Here is a 13,929-nt window from a genome sequence, read left to right on the forward strand (position 1 = left end):
TTTAACCCGTGGCAAGATGCTATAAGCCAGGCCACTGCCGCAACCAAGAAAGGGTTTTCAAACCGAATGCAATAAGTTGCTAAATTCATGATAACTAGACCTTACCCGTTGGAAGATATGTGCTGCAAAATTATGTGCAGAGTGTGGGTTATGGGGAAAGTAACTGTAACTGGTGCGTGCGTGAGAATATGTGGGAGCATCATAATGTAAGGAGCAGCCCATGGAGGAGTGTATATTTATGATGGATACAAATAATTTAACAGCAAAATTAGGTGAATAGAAGTATGGGGATGTATGTGCTTGCTTAATTTTTCCATACCCGTTGGGGGGGGGGGAGAGAGAGAGAGATAACATTCCTAACTGTGAGAGAGGTGTGTGTGGGCCCGGGGCTACAGATCCCATGGCCTGGAGGAACGGACCGTAACCCTGACAACAGGCTGTAGAGCTGTAGAGAGAAGAAACGCTAATAAATAGCTTGAATTCGGGAAAAATGAAATTCGGGCTCCGTCACCGTGTGTATAATGCTAATGGCCAATGCCATGTTAAATTTGAGATCAGTCGCTGAAGCGAGTGAATAGATAATGCATTGTGTGACTGACCTACTGACTGACCTCTGACTGACCTCTCTCTAATTATAGTATGGATGCCTGTTATTGTCTGTACTGTGCATGTTATGTTTTACTTTTATTTATTATGATTCTTTTATATATTTTTTTCACAGTTTTGTTTATTTGAGATTCAGGGCATACATTAAACCAAGACTTGTTTGCATATTATGAGAACCATTTACAAAGAAAAAAAATAAGTTAAAGCAGTCATATAAGTGTCATACATGACAATGTAGCAGGAAGATTTCCGCATCCTTACTGCTCATGGGGCCGTTTATTAGAGCGTTACACTAACCCAGGAGCAGGAAACAGTGCCGGTCACGTGGTTCATGTAACTCGAAATAGTGACAAACGCCCATAGACTCCAAAGCATTCCATAAACCTCTGTTTTAGCGCTTTGTCACTATTCGCCAATAGAAGGCTAGAACAGTGGTTCCCAAACGTTTCAGATCTAGACCCAAAAGAGAGATTAGATGTTTGCCTGGGGCTCAAGCTATAGTGAAAATGGCAGATCTACAAGCTCACTCACAACAAGTCGCTTCGCGCCGCGTTGCAGTTAATGTAGGAAAAGAAAATTGGATTTTTACGTGACACATGAAAATTGCTCCGTGACCCACAAATGGGTCCTGACCCACTGTTTGGGAAACAGGATCTAGACCTGGCCTGACGAGGTCAATGGAGGTGGTATAACTCTCGTAATGAATAGCCATTATGACTCATAATAATGGCTATTCATTATGACCTTTGGAAGGGATTGGCATTTTGTCTGGACTCTCTCCACTGTTTGTAGTATTTACCTTCTCTCTGTCCTCCATCCTCAGATTAACCAGTAGTATGGAGAAGGGTGATATCGCAGCACCTCCCTACCCTGGACCCCCTCTGAACCTCGGTGAAGCTGTCTATCCACCCCAGCCCATGTACCCCAGCCCAACAGGTGACAGACCAGAGACTTAATGAGTGCCATTTTCTCTTCTCTTCTCTTCTCTTCTCCTATTTTCAAATAGCCATGGTATAAAATAGGGCTAAAATATTGTATAATATTATAATTTATATCTGCAAAGTAACTAGTAACTAATGTTTTCAAATAATTTTAGTGGAGTAAAAGTCCAATATTTGGATCCGAGATGTAGTGGAGTAGAAGTAAAAGTATTGGAAACTGGAAACACTCAAGTAAAGAACAAATACCTCAAAATTGTACTTAAGTAATGTACTTAAGTAAATACACTTGGTTATTTTACGCCACTGGCGGAGACAATAATAATAATAATATATCTTTGTTTTCTCCTCAGTTCAACAGCCTGGACCTTATGGGGCAACACAATATCCTGCACAACCTGGTGAGCAAAAACAAGATGGTGACGTTCACTACACTTTCTCCCTATCTCTGAATTTATTTTTGTGTTTTATTCTCTCTGCCTATAAAAAAGGTTGTGACTTATAATTGTTGTACAATATAGAATACTGGATGTCTCATGTGGATTTCACATCACTGGAGAGTGTCATCAGCCTAAGTAGAGATGTGTTCTGAATGAATCCAGCTGGTGCTCTGATATTAAGTGATGTACGGTAGACAGTGGTGGACAAAGTATACTCAACCCCAGTACTTGAGTATATACTCAAAGTATAGAAACTCCTGGTAAATTTTCATTTAAATAGAATTAGGGCTTAAGTGGATAATTCAAAATGTACTTTCACGCTCCCTAGAAATGAATCAAAAGTATTTGTCCTTGAAATGTTGTGGAGTGAGTCCATAAGTATCCAATAATACAAATGCTCAAGAAATGTACTTTGCTACTGTGTCCAGTGTCCACCAGTGGCGCTATAATAGTAACTAACGTGTCATTGTCCCTACAGGCCCTGTCGTTACACAGGTGGTGGTGGTACAGCCCAGCCTGGGTGAAGTCCCCGGGCAGATGAAGTGTCCCCACTGCCAGGCCAGTGTCATCACCAGGACCTGCCACAAAACTGGTCTGCTCACCTGGTTGATCTGTGGCGGACTTGGAATCATAGGGTAGGTTTCTTGGAGTCGGTCCACTCATGCACGCACGCACACACATGCATGTTGCTTAGTCCAGTGGTTCTCAACCAGTGGTCCTTAAGGGGGTTCCAGGTGGTCCCCAGCTAAATGAGATCTCTAACTCTTGAGTGTCAAATGAAATGAAGGGTCCATTTGGTTTCATTTTACACTCTCAAGAGTTAAATTATTGTTAAATATCTGCATTACTTAATTTACAAGAAGTCTACACAACTAGCTAGATGCCTCAGGGAGACAAGTGCCTAAAGGGAGAGGTCGCGCCATGTCTTGGCCATCTGACCAGTTACCCATATATGGAGACCCCTACCCATCCATGTACTGTATATGGAGATGTGCTGTGAGACCCCAAATATGCTTACTCAGTTATTTGTTATGTCCTATGATGTCTATGCCGTCTGACATCATACACTTTTATGCCCATACATGGAGATCCCTGTCTGTAGAACCAGCCTCTCACAGATATGGGCTGTCTTGGCCATCTGTCTTGGCCATATATGGATTCTGTTAGTGTGGTATGTGGCCGAGGTGGCCTCCATATATGGGCTGTTAGACATGGGCTTAATATTGATGTCATCAGGGAACTCCATATATGGGCATATAAGGGATTCTGTTAGTGTGACATCACAGTGAAGCCAGAGCGTTGATGTCAGAGCGGCAAACCCATATACCGTAAAAATGTGTACACATCCGTCCGGACAGACGGACATCTACGGACAAGCTGTGACGATTCTGATGGTAAACTGCGACCTACGGTCGCAATTAGAGAATGTAGAAGAATTGTTATTTTGATCAACGTTTGCCTGATATCTTTCCTATGGTACCAACATCAATACAGCATAGAATCCAAAATCATATCCAACGCTAAGTGTTGGGTTTGAGAGGCTAAATCTCATCAAATGGTGGTCTGTGGCTCAAATCCTGAATAAATAATGGACCTTGACATGAAAAGGGTTGAAAACCACTGGCTAAGTCTATTACCTCTTTTTGTTGCTATCTAACCATGTCTTCCGCTTTTCTTAGGGCCAAAACTAACGACACTCTTTTTGTTTATTTCAGATGCTGGCCTTGCTGTTTAATTCCGTTCTGTGTCGACTCTTGCAAGGATGTGGAACATAGCTGTCCTGAATGCAACCAGGTCATATATGTCTATAAACGGATGTGAAGCAGGAGAGAAGCCCGGATGATAAACAACCCTTGTTGTTTAACTAACACTCCAGTGGTTCCCGCCCCACTTAGAGGTGTGCCAAAGATTACAGGGACCATGTCTGTAGGGATGTTCTCCAAAATGTTAAAAAGGATTCACAAAATTATAACTTGCTTTAAAGGAGAGAACTACCCATTTTCAATATTGAACTATGTCATTAATATACAGCTGTACCTTTGAGTCGTTATGTGAAAATAAGAAAAATGTCCCCCTTTCTGTGTTGCCTAGAACTGGAGGATTGATTTTGCGGTTTGTATTGCAAAGTACACCATGATGACATCATCAAGGTACTGTATAATAATAACACAGTTCAATATGAAAATGGGTGGTTCTCCCTTTTAATACACTGTCGGCATTGTATGTTCTCAATATGATATCAGACAAACTTCATTATTCCCCCCCCCCCCCCCCCTTTTTTTCAAAAGTTGAACAAAATAGTAACACTACAAATAACAATAATACTACAAATAGTGAAACTATACAGGTCTATATGCTCACAATGTGCCATGATCAATAGCTCTACGTCACAAAACACAAGTGTGTGTGCATATGTGCACGCACTGGGAACTGACATACCCAACTATGCTTGAACATTGACCAACTGTACAGTATGTTTAAACAGCTTAATAACAATAGCCCTGATAAATACACCTGTCCTGATCGCGTACTTTTCCATTAGGCAATGTTAAAAGGAAGAATTAGACGCTTGTACACACGTACACACACTCGCATACGCACGCACACTTTACTGTAAGTGATTGTAAAGAGGTTTATGGTCCGTTTGTTTTTCTCTGACCGCTGTAAGTAACTGGGTGCCACTCCTAACTGCTATTCAAACCAACATCCTCAAACTAGAGAATGATTAACCAAACAGAGCAGTTTTGTACTTGTGGCCTCATGAAATTAATGGCCTACAGTAGCCTGAAGGATAGTCATATTATTACTAGCCTACTGTAGGCCAGTAATTAATACCTCCTGTAAAACAAATACTGATTTATTTACAAACTAGTCCATGTCTAATTACAAAAGAAATTAGATGATTGTCCATAACTGCTAAAAAGGCAGCCATATATGGGTAGCAGGATGGAATTGCATAGTTATCATGTAGTTATGATGTTATGCTTATGTCCGTACCTCTACGGTACTGTATGTAGCCTACTTGTTGTATAAATGTACAGTGTGTCTAGCATTCAAAAGCAGCTATATTTACAATCCCCTAAAAAGCCTTTCTACTGTTAACTGTGAAATTAAATGTATATTGTCTTGATCAAATAAGTATCCTTGCGTTTGTTTATACAGAGCTTGGGTGGGGTGTTTGGTAAGGGTGGGGTGTTTGGTAACATGGATTAAACTAACATCTGAAGAGGAATACTTTAACCCAAGACCTGAGTCAGATTCTAAGAATGTCTTCTAAATCCTAACAGTTTTTTGAAAAACTATCAGTGGTTCTCAAACTTTTTCATGACAAGGACCCACAAAACTGATACAGTATTTGGCCGCCGACCCCCCACTCGCGCTGTGAGTTTGTATAAATTATGTGCTATTTTTTAATTGCCAACGTATAAAATAATGCTTTTTATCTCAAAACTAAAAAGACTAAAATGCTATCCCAGTCTTAATGGGTTAAATTGCTGATTACCCAGCCCCCACATCAGTTAGTCATTGTAACCGAGCGATGTCTCACGTCAACATGTAGTAAAGTTTCCTGAACTTCCTGGTTCCTCTTGTAGCCACGTGCCACAAAATGAACATATTATATTTCCAACTGATAAAGTATGACGTGCGACCTGTTGAAATGATTTACCAGTCATGTCGACCCCCATTTTCTTTCTCCTAAAAAAAAAAAAACTTTACACAGAGTGTTCAGATTTTGAACAACAAAAATATACAATACATGGCCTAATGCTGAACATTGTGTAACTTTCTCCTTTCCCTCCATCTCAGATAAAGGGCGGGGGTGCCCTCTGTCCTTTAATATAGCAATTGCTCACATTTAAATATTGTTATTTGCAATTAAACAGACACGTTGAGCAACTTGTTTGCAATGCCAACATTCAATAGAAACATGATTTCTGCCAATATTTCGTTTTTATTTAATTTGCAATTAAGTAACATGTATAAGTAAGGTGAAATGTTCATCATGTTTATTCAGCCTAAACAATCTAATCATATTGCTATGAGGAGCTCCAGTATTAATATTACCTGCAGCTTGGCAGGAAAGAACAGACATCGCCTGGGATTTAAATATGTCATATTTTGTCGATGTATCAAGATATTTGGTCAAAGATATTGTGATATTTGATTTTGTCATATGTCTATATATATTGCCCAGCCCTAGTATCAGTATAATCACAGTTGCCATCATCACAATGAAAATATGGAAGTAAAAGACAGTATTAATATAAAACAAAATGTCATGTCAATGGCTTGGATTATCTCGATGTAGGCCTACTGGATTTGGGTCTTTTTATGGCCTGTGAAAGCAGTGAAAACTAATATTTGATGCTCCTTGGTTTGGTTGCTCTTGGGCCTGGGCTTCTGTCAGGCTGCAACACAATATCACTAAGGCTGATCTGAGTGCCAGTATATTCCAAAAACCAGGCAACACATGACTGTTTCAACATGCATTTGCTTTGGCAATTTTAGCGCCTTCTGGTGGACAAACATGTGCTTACAATAGTTTTGCACGCTCCTCAACTGTGGTTTATTTCCTGTAGCCAACTCAACACAGGCATACAATAAAGGCAGTTTCCTTTCTTTTGTTTCTGGTGGGTTCCAGCTAAAATGTTCAACAAGCTTTTTGTGTGTGTGTGTGTGTGTGTGTGTGTGTGTGTGTGTGTGTGTGTGTGTGTGTGTGTGTGTGTGTGTGTGTGTGTGTGTGTGTGTGTGTGTGTGTGTGTGTGTGTGTGTGTGTGTGTGTGTGTGTGTGTGTGTGTGTGTGTGTGTGTGTGTGTGTGTGTGTGTGTGTGTGTGTGTGTGTGTGTGTGTGTGTGTGTGTGTGTGTGTGTGTGTGTGTGTGTGTGTGTGTGTGTGTGTGTGTGTGTGTGTGTGTGTGTGTGTGTGTGTGTGTGTGTGTGTGTGTGTGTGTGTGTGTGTGTGTGTGTGTGTGTGTGTGTGTGTGTGTGTGTGTGTGTGTGTGTGTGTGTGTGTGTGTGTGTGTGTGTGTGCCTGCCTGCCTGCCTGCCTGCCTGCCTGCCTGCCTGCCTGCGGGTCATAAACATGTCCGTCCATGGAAAACATGTCCATGCCAAGACTTGTCTGTGTCCGTGGCACCCTTATTTTAATTTAATTTTAAATATTGCCTATACTTTTTCATTATAAATGAATAAAACATATTTTAAATATTCACAATCTACTTTAAAAAAAATGCGTTTGAACACTTTTGGTGGCTCATAAAGTGTTGGGATGACCTGCTCGTTAATATGTTGCAGGAGATTTGTGGTATTGCATGATTGCATCATGTGAGGACAACTAGATTCCCTGAATATTAAAAAGACAATGTATTAATGGAGTGTACAGTGTGAGGTGTGTCAGACAATGAAACAATTTGAGTCAACGGCATGTAAGTGACCACAGTGAAAAATGGTGCAGGGAAAGAGAAAGCCCAGGTGGCATGTCATCTGTTGAGAATGAGCACCAAGGCATAGGAGGGCACAGGGACGTGCTGGGTCCCTGATTCAGCCCGGGAAAAAGAGTTGGAGAGGCCCTCGTTGCGTGCTATAGAGAGAGATGCGCTGCTGCTACTCAACGATTTGCCATTTCAGATCATGACAAGTGACAAGCCAGTGGGCCAGTTATTGTACATGAGTTATATTTCGTCGTTGTCGGGTGGAAACCTTGTATGTCCAAAACCGTTTGTTTTGTATTTATCATTTTAAAAATGATTTAAACTAGTGAAAACAGCCGATCTACAAGCACACAACGCCTCGCAGCGCAAGGCGTTGTGTGCTTGTAGATCTGCTTGTAGATCTGCTGATGTACAAATTTGAAACTTGGAGATACGAGGTTTCTGCCCGACAGAGACGATTTACTTTGTTGGCCGCCCAGCTCCCAAAATGGAACAATTTTATTTAATTTCTTTTCCTAATGACCGGCCTGGACCGGCCGGGAATGAACTGGCCGTTCGGGAGTTGCCCCGCTTTTCCCATTGGCCAGCATGTCCCTGACCAAGGCATAGGAGGGCAGAAGTAGAAGCTGATTTACTGTACGTCACTTGAGAGAAAAGTGTCCAATAAACTATAATACAACTCCACAATCATAATCCATTGATGCTCCCCAGCCTCAGACCTCCTCCTCACATCTGATCAAAGTTAGACACCTTTGCATCAAAACTTGGCATGTCATTATAGGCTAAAAAGAAAATTGCTGATCTACAAGCACACAACATGTTGTGGTGTTATGAGCTTGTAGATCGGCTTTCACCCAAAAATACAGTAGAATAGAGTAGACTGTGGCACATCAGGAGTCCATTAATATAGATTTAGGGCTAGGCTATGTGATTCTGGTAATATAACTGATCACTTGTTTTGCACGTCCGTGGCAAAAATAAAATATTGATGGAAATGTCCATCACAAGCTTGCATGTTGATGATGACTGCTGGCCCATACAGTAGGTTGAAACTGCCTGTAGTTCTAGCAGTCAGCACCAGATGGAAACAACAGGCAGGGACATCACATCAGCAGGCCTCTGCCTGCCACTGTGTCCACCTGAGCCTATTATTACTGTGAAGGACATGTTCTCACTGGGTCTCCTTGGTAGAATGAAGAGGGCTCCGATACGGTTGTGTCAAACTCTGAGTCACACACACCACACACACACACACACACACACACACACACACACACACACACACACACACACACACACACACACACACACACACACACACACACACACACACACACACACACACACACACACACACACACACACACACACACACACACACACACAATAGCCCTGGGCAGAATCCAGGACAGAATTTGGGTAATTCAATGTCTGCAGAGACTTGGGGTTGAGGACAAGACAGAACCAAGCTTATGAGATTATAACACGGCCCATACTTAACCTGGTCCCGTTGGACCGTGACCATAGCAACCATGGGATTACCTAGATTAGGACTGATGTCATTATGAGTCAGTTGGAATTGCACTCTGCCTCTTCTCTCATACTGTATCTCTGCCTCTCTCTCTCTCTCTCTACATCTCTCTCTCTCTCTCTCTCTCACTAATGACTTACATTACCTAGACTTGCATAAGTTGCATTATTATCTGTAAGTGAGATTGGCCGTGGTCTGCTAACAAGGTCCCTAGTAACCAAGTCAATATGCATGTGCAGATGGCATGCATAGAGAAATGCATGGACAGAAATCATTTTACTGTTGTTTAATGAATGATGGCATTGCAAACAATCTGCTCAACGTCAAGGCTGGGCCTGTCTGTCTAGAAAAATATACATTTTGAGTTGCATTGGTACAGTATACAGTACATTGGTCACACACACACACACACACACGCACGCACGCACACACACACACACACGCACAAGCACACGCGCGCGCGCACACACACACACACACACACACACACACACACGCGCACGCACACACAGACACAGACAAACACGTGCACATGCAAAGAGGTACTGTAGTAGTGGGCTTGTCTGGGTGGGTGCAGAGTACCCCCTGTTTAAAGGGGGGCAGGGCTGAGTCATGTCTTTCACAGTATTATGCAACATCTCTTTCTGACAGCACATCAGCCACGTGGCGCTCGCCTGAAGTGTTCAAAATGACCTTCTGCTCCTCCCTCCTCCGCTTTCCCCCTCCCTCTCAACCCATCTTCCCTCACTGTACTTCTGTGCACTCTGCACGGCCAGAGACTTTGTGTTGTTTAAAGCTTCCATTTGGCATGTCATCCCAATGGGTATCCTTAAGTTTCCCTATCCAGAACCTGTGTTTTGTTGTGTGAGGAGGTGAAGAGGTGCTTGATGGCTGTGAAGGAGAGGACAATGTTCTCTGCGGACAGAAGACTAGAATGACAAGATGAGGAGCCGACTGACTGACGCTCATCCACATTCATCTGCTTATCACCTGGATTTGGTCCCCCTGCTAAGGCGGGGGGGCAGCAGCAGCAATTCACAGAGACGGTGTGTGTGGGCGGGCAGAGGTGAAGCTTGGATTGCATCTCTTTTGACTCTCCCACACATTGAGCATGGTAACGGACGGGAGGTGGGAGGGGGGAGTAAGAGGCACACAGACAGGAATGAAGACACAGAGAGAGAGTAAGACAGTTCTGAGAGAAAGACAGTTAGAGAGAGAGAGAGAGAGTGAGAGAGAGAGAGAGAGAGGCAGAGAAGATATATTTAGCTGTGTGGGTGTGTGAAGACACCCAGCATGCATTGTGTGGTCCTCTGGTGTGACAGAACACTGCAGCATCACAAAAATGTTATCTGCTCGCAATGTGACCGTGCGCCCTGCTGAGCGCTTTAAAACACGCAGGGACTTTTGCTGAAGAAAAGACGATTTTGCTCATTTGGAATGTTAATGGAAACGCTTTTCTCTGCTGGTCTACAATCGCAAAAAATGTTTCCTCCAGCTGGAGTGAATAATGTTGAATGTGGAATAATGCTGCTTCTTCAGAGTTCGTAATACAACAGCAAGAATCCACTCACGGTGAGTCTGAAATATTTTTTTTGGCATTCTTCAAAAAGTCAGATTGTGTGTGTGTATATGTGTGCGTGTGTGTGTGTGTGTGTGTGTGTGTGTGTGTGTGTGTGTGTGTGTGTGTGTGTGTGTGTGTGTGTGTGTGTGTGTGTGTGTGTGTGTGTGTGTGTGTGTGTGTGTGTGTGTGTGTGTGTGTGTGTTGTGTCTTTCGGGCAGTGTAACTTGCCTCATGAAAGCCCAGTGTGCAAAGTAGCCAGCCCACGCTATCTCTCGTTCCCATGGAAACCGTGAGAACGAGCTTGTGTGTTGTGTGCTAGGCTGTGTGTGTGGGTATGCTTGTGTATGTCTTTGTGTTGCATGTCTATTGTATTTATGTTCAGTTAGGTAACTGATTGATCATTGAGCGCTTCTGCTACTATCTACTGGATATGGTCTCCAAATGACACCCAATAATGCCCTTAACCGCTGTGTCTCTTTGTCTCTCTCAGATGAAAGTCGGCCATGTCATCCTCTGCCTCCTCTCCGTGATCGGCCGTAGCGTGTCCCAGATGTCGCCCTCCTCCCCTCCGCCGCGGGGGTGCGGCGTGGAAGTGGACCCTCCGTACCGGGTGCTGTGCGACCTGGAGTCCGTGTGGGGCGTGGTCCTGGAGGCGGTGGCCTGCGGCGGAGCCCTCAGCTCGCTGGTCCTCTCGCTGGTCCTCCTGGTCAGGCTGCGCTCCATCGGCGACCCCGACAGGCGCTGCGGCCTGGCTCCCTTGCTCCTCCTCCTCGCCACCCTCGTGGGGCTCTTCTCGCTCTCCCTGGCCTTCCTGGTGGGGAAAAGCCACGCTCTCTGTGTCGTCCGCAGGGCCCTCTGGGGTCCCCTCTTCGCCCTGTGCTTCTCCAGCCTGCTGGTCCAGGGCGTGAGGTTGCGGAGGCTGGTGGCGGGCAAAGCGAGCCCGGACGGCGCCACCCTGGTCGGGCTCAGCGTGGCTCTAGCCCTGGTTCAGGGCATCATCTCTGCTGAGTGGGTACTGCTGACTGTGGTGAGGGAGGGCCACCCGGCGTGTGAATATCCTCCGTTGGACTTTGCCCTGACGTGCAGCTACGCTCTGGGCCTGCTGCTGATAGGCATGGGGCTGTCCTTGGCTGTGGTGCTGTGTGGAGGAGAGATGGAGGCGGCGAGACGAGGCTCAAGGGAGGAGGACGGGGAGAGAGCGAATGACAAAAGAAGGTGGCGGTGCAATGGCGTCTGGCTTTTCCTGTCCTGTCTGGCGTCTGCCTTGTTGTGGGTCGCCTGGCTGGGGTTCTACCTGTACGGCAGTCAGGCTCCGAGAGCGAAGGGGAAGGGGGAGCGGTTTGGGGCTGGGGGAAGGAAGGGCTCCAAGGCATGGGATGAGCCTGCGTTGGCCGTGGCGCTGGTCACACAAGGCTGGATTCTACTGCTCTTCCATGCCATCCCCGAAGCCCACTTCTGCTTGAGGAAACGTCTGCTGCCCCCTCCGCTGGATTATTTTGACACGCGTCCATCCCCTGCACCACCGCCGTTTAGAGAAGAGCCATCCACCCTTTGCCGACCATTTGTTGAGACCATACCGTTTGCTGAGACCATACCGTTTGCTGAGACCAAAGCCATGACATCTGTGGAAGAACGTAGTGCAAGTAAGTTATGTTGGCGTGTGTACACTATACAGTGCATGTTTGTGTCTGTGTGTGTGTTAAATGGAGATGTAAAATACCCCTCAAAATTAACTATCCCCGAAAACCCTGTAACCCTGCAATCACAGAACTCAGGGCCAAAAGTGCCAGTCTTGTATTCTTGTTTGTTTGTCTGTAATGGTTTCTATCCTGCTTACGCTCTTATGCTCATACAGCTCTGCAAGGTGGAACATCTAGCAGCCGTAATCTCCGTCCTGGCATCCCCTTTCGAGGTCGTGTCTATCAACCCACTGAGATGGCCCTGGTTATGAATGGTGGGACAGTAAGTATGGATAGATGTCCTCTCTCCCAGACACGCACGCACGCACGCACATACGCACACATACGCACGTGCGCGCGCGCACACACACACACACACACACACACACACACACACACACACACACACACACACGAAGTAAGTGATTTTCAACTCATTTTTAACTTTGACAATGTATTAAGTCTGATTATGTCAAACTAATTGTTCTCTTTTAGATGCCTACAGCCCCAATGAACTTCACTGGAAGAGATCTGTGGTGAAAGTACAAGCTTGAATTTTGGCATTGAAGACTGCAGAATACCTCAGAAATGGTGGACCTGGTGGTAGTGGAATTTCATCACCACTTCAGAAGAAAACAGCATTAAAGGAGTAGTTCACCCCCAAAATGACTTTTTTTCTATTGATTAGTCACGCCATGGAGACTAGCGTTCAATAATATTTTTAGTTTTTTGTCGCATTCCTAAGACAAAAATGTGATAACAATAAATGTACCCCCATTCGTTCCGGATGGGGACCCTTTTCGAAACGGGTCCCCATCCGGGAATCAATGGGGGTGAATTTACTCGAATCAAATTTTTGTCATTTTGGGGGTGAACTACTCCTTTAAAGAAGTCACTTTGAATGGGCTCTTGGATTTGACAGGAGCCTGACCTGTCTCCTGACACATTGATAGCTCAACTATTTCTCTTAACCCATGTATTTCTGTCTTGAAGTATTTGCGACTGTACTTTTGCGAAGCTGTTTAGTGCCTCAATGTTAGCTAAGTGGACAACTGCAAGGCTCCTTAAGACCAATGCAGGCTCTCTAAACCACTGCTACAGGCTGTCAATCATAAATCATCTCTGCACTTGCTTTGTGAATAAGTTATCATCAGTGCTGTAGTAAGTATTGCTTCTGTTTTTGTAGAGCTTTAAGACAAGATACATAAAAGACCTGTGGGACAGTGTGTATTTACCTCCACACACCCACAAACCTCTCCAGCCCCCTCCACCATATGCGGGAAAAAAAACCAAAGGCTGCGTCGCCTTTGGTTCCATTGGTAAACTCTCTGAGTTAACACACAGTATACACTGAGATATAATCTAAGTGCAAATGGATATAAGCCATGTATATACCTAACAATCATAATTTGTCATGGGTGGTATAGGGGAATGTTGGGGGCTTAAGGCAGCAACTACAGCTTTTGATACAGATGGATAGGGACATTTTTGGGAATAAATAACAATTTAATACTGCTATAGCCTATCTGTACCGTAGTACAGGGTTTACTCTTTGTGAATTTGCACTTTATCAACACTGTTCAACTATGGGCATTTTAACATTTGTTAGATGTTAATGCATGTGAAAAGCACAAGAAATGATTGTATCTTCAATATTTTGTAAGGTTTTGGTATACATATACATGGACAATTATACCAGTGCTTTTAAATTCTTCAATTAACTATTATATTGACTACTATTTA

General features: G+C 44.2%; 2 protein-coding genes across 2 annotated transcripts; both read left to right on the forward strand.

Moving 5' to 3' along the window:
* Positions 1-1,442: 1,442 nt before the first annotated feature.
* On the forward strand, positions 1,443-3,805 carry LOC308282375 (LITAF domain-containing protein-like; the record flags this gene model as incomplete). The annotated part of the gene is made up of 3 exons (XM_080722721.1): positions 1,443-1,542; positions 2,463-2,619; positions 3,700-3,805. The coding sequence occupies 3 exons, from the start codon at positions 1,443-1,445 to the stop codon at positions 3,803-3,805; spliced, it is 363 nt and encodes a 120-aa protein (XP_080578847.1).
* Positions 3,806-10,057: 6,252 nt separating this feature from the next.
* On the forward strand, positions 10,058-12,726 carry gprc5bb (G protein-coupled receptor, class C, group 5, member Bb; the record flags this gene model as incomplete). The annotated part of the gene is made up of 4 exons (XM_080722722.1): positions 10,058-10,087; positions 10,998-12,150; positions 12,363-12,469; positions 12,682-12,726. 4 exons carry the CDS (start codon positions 10,058-10,060, stop codon positions 12,724-12,726), a joined length of 1,335 nt encoding a protein of 444 aa, XP_080578848.1.
* Positions 12,727-13,929: the final 1,203 nt, after the last annotated feature.

This window comes from Nannobrachium achirus (assembly GCF_963921795.1).
Source record: "Nannobrachium achirus genome assembly, chromosome: 3".
Taxonomy (NCBI): Eukaryota; Metazoa; Chordata; class Actinopteri; order Myctophiformes; family Myctophidae; genus Nannobrachium; species Nannobrachium achirus.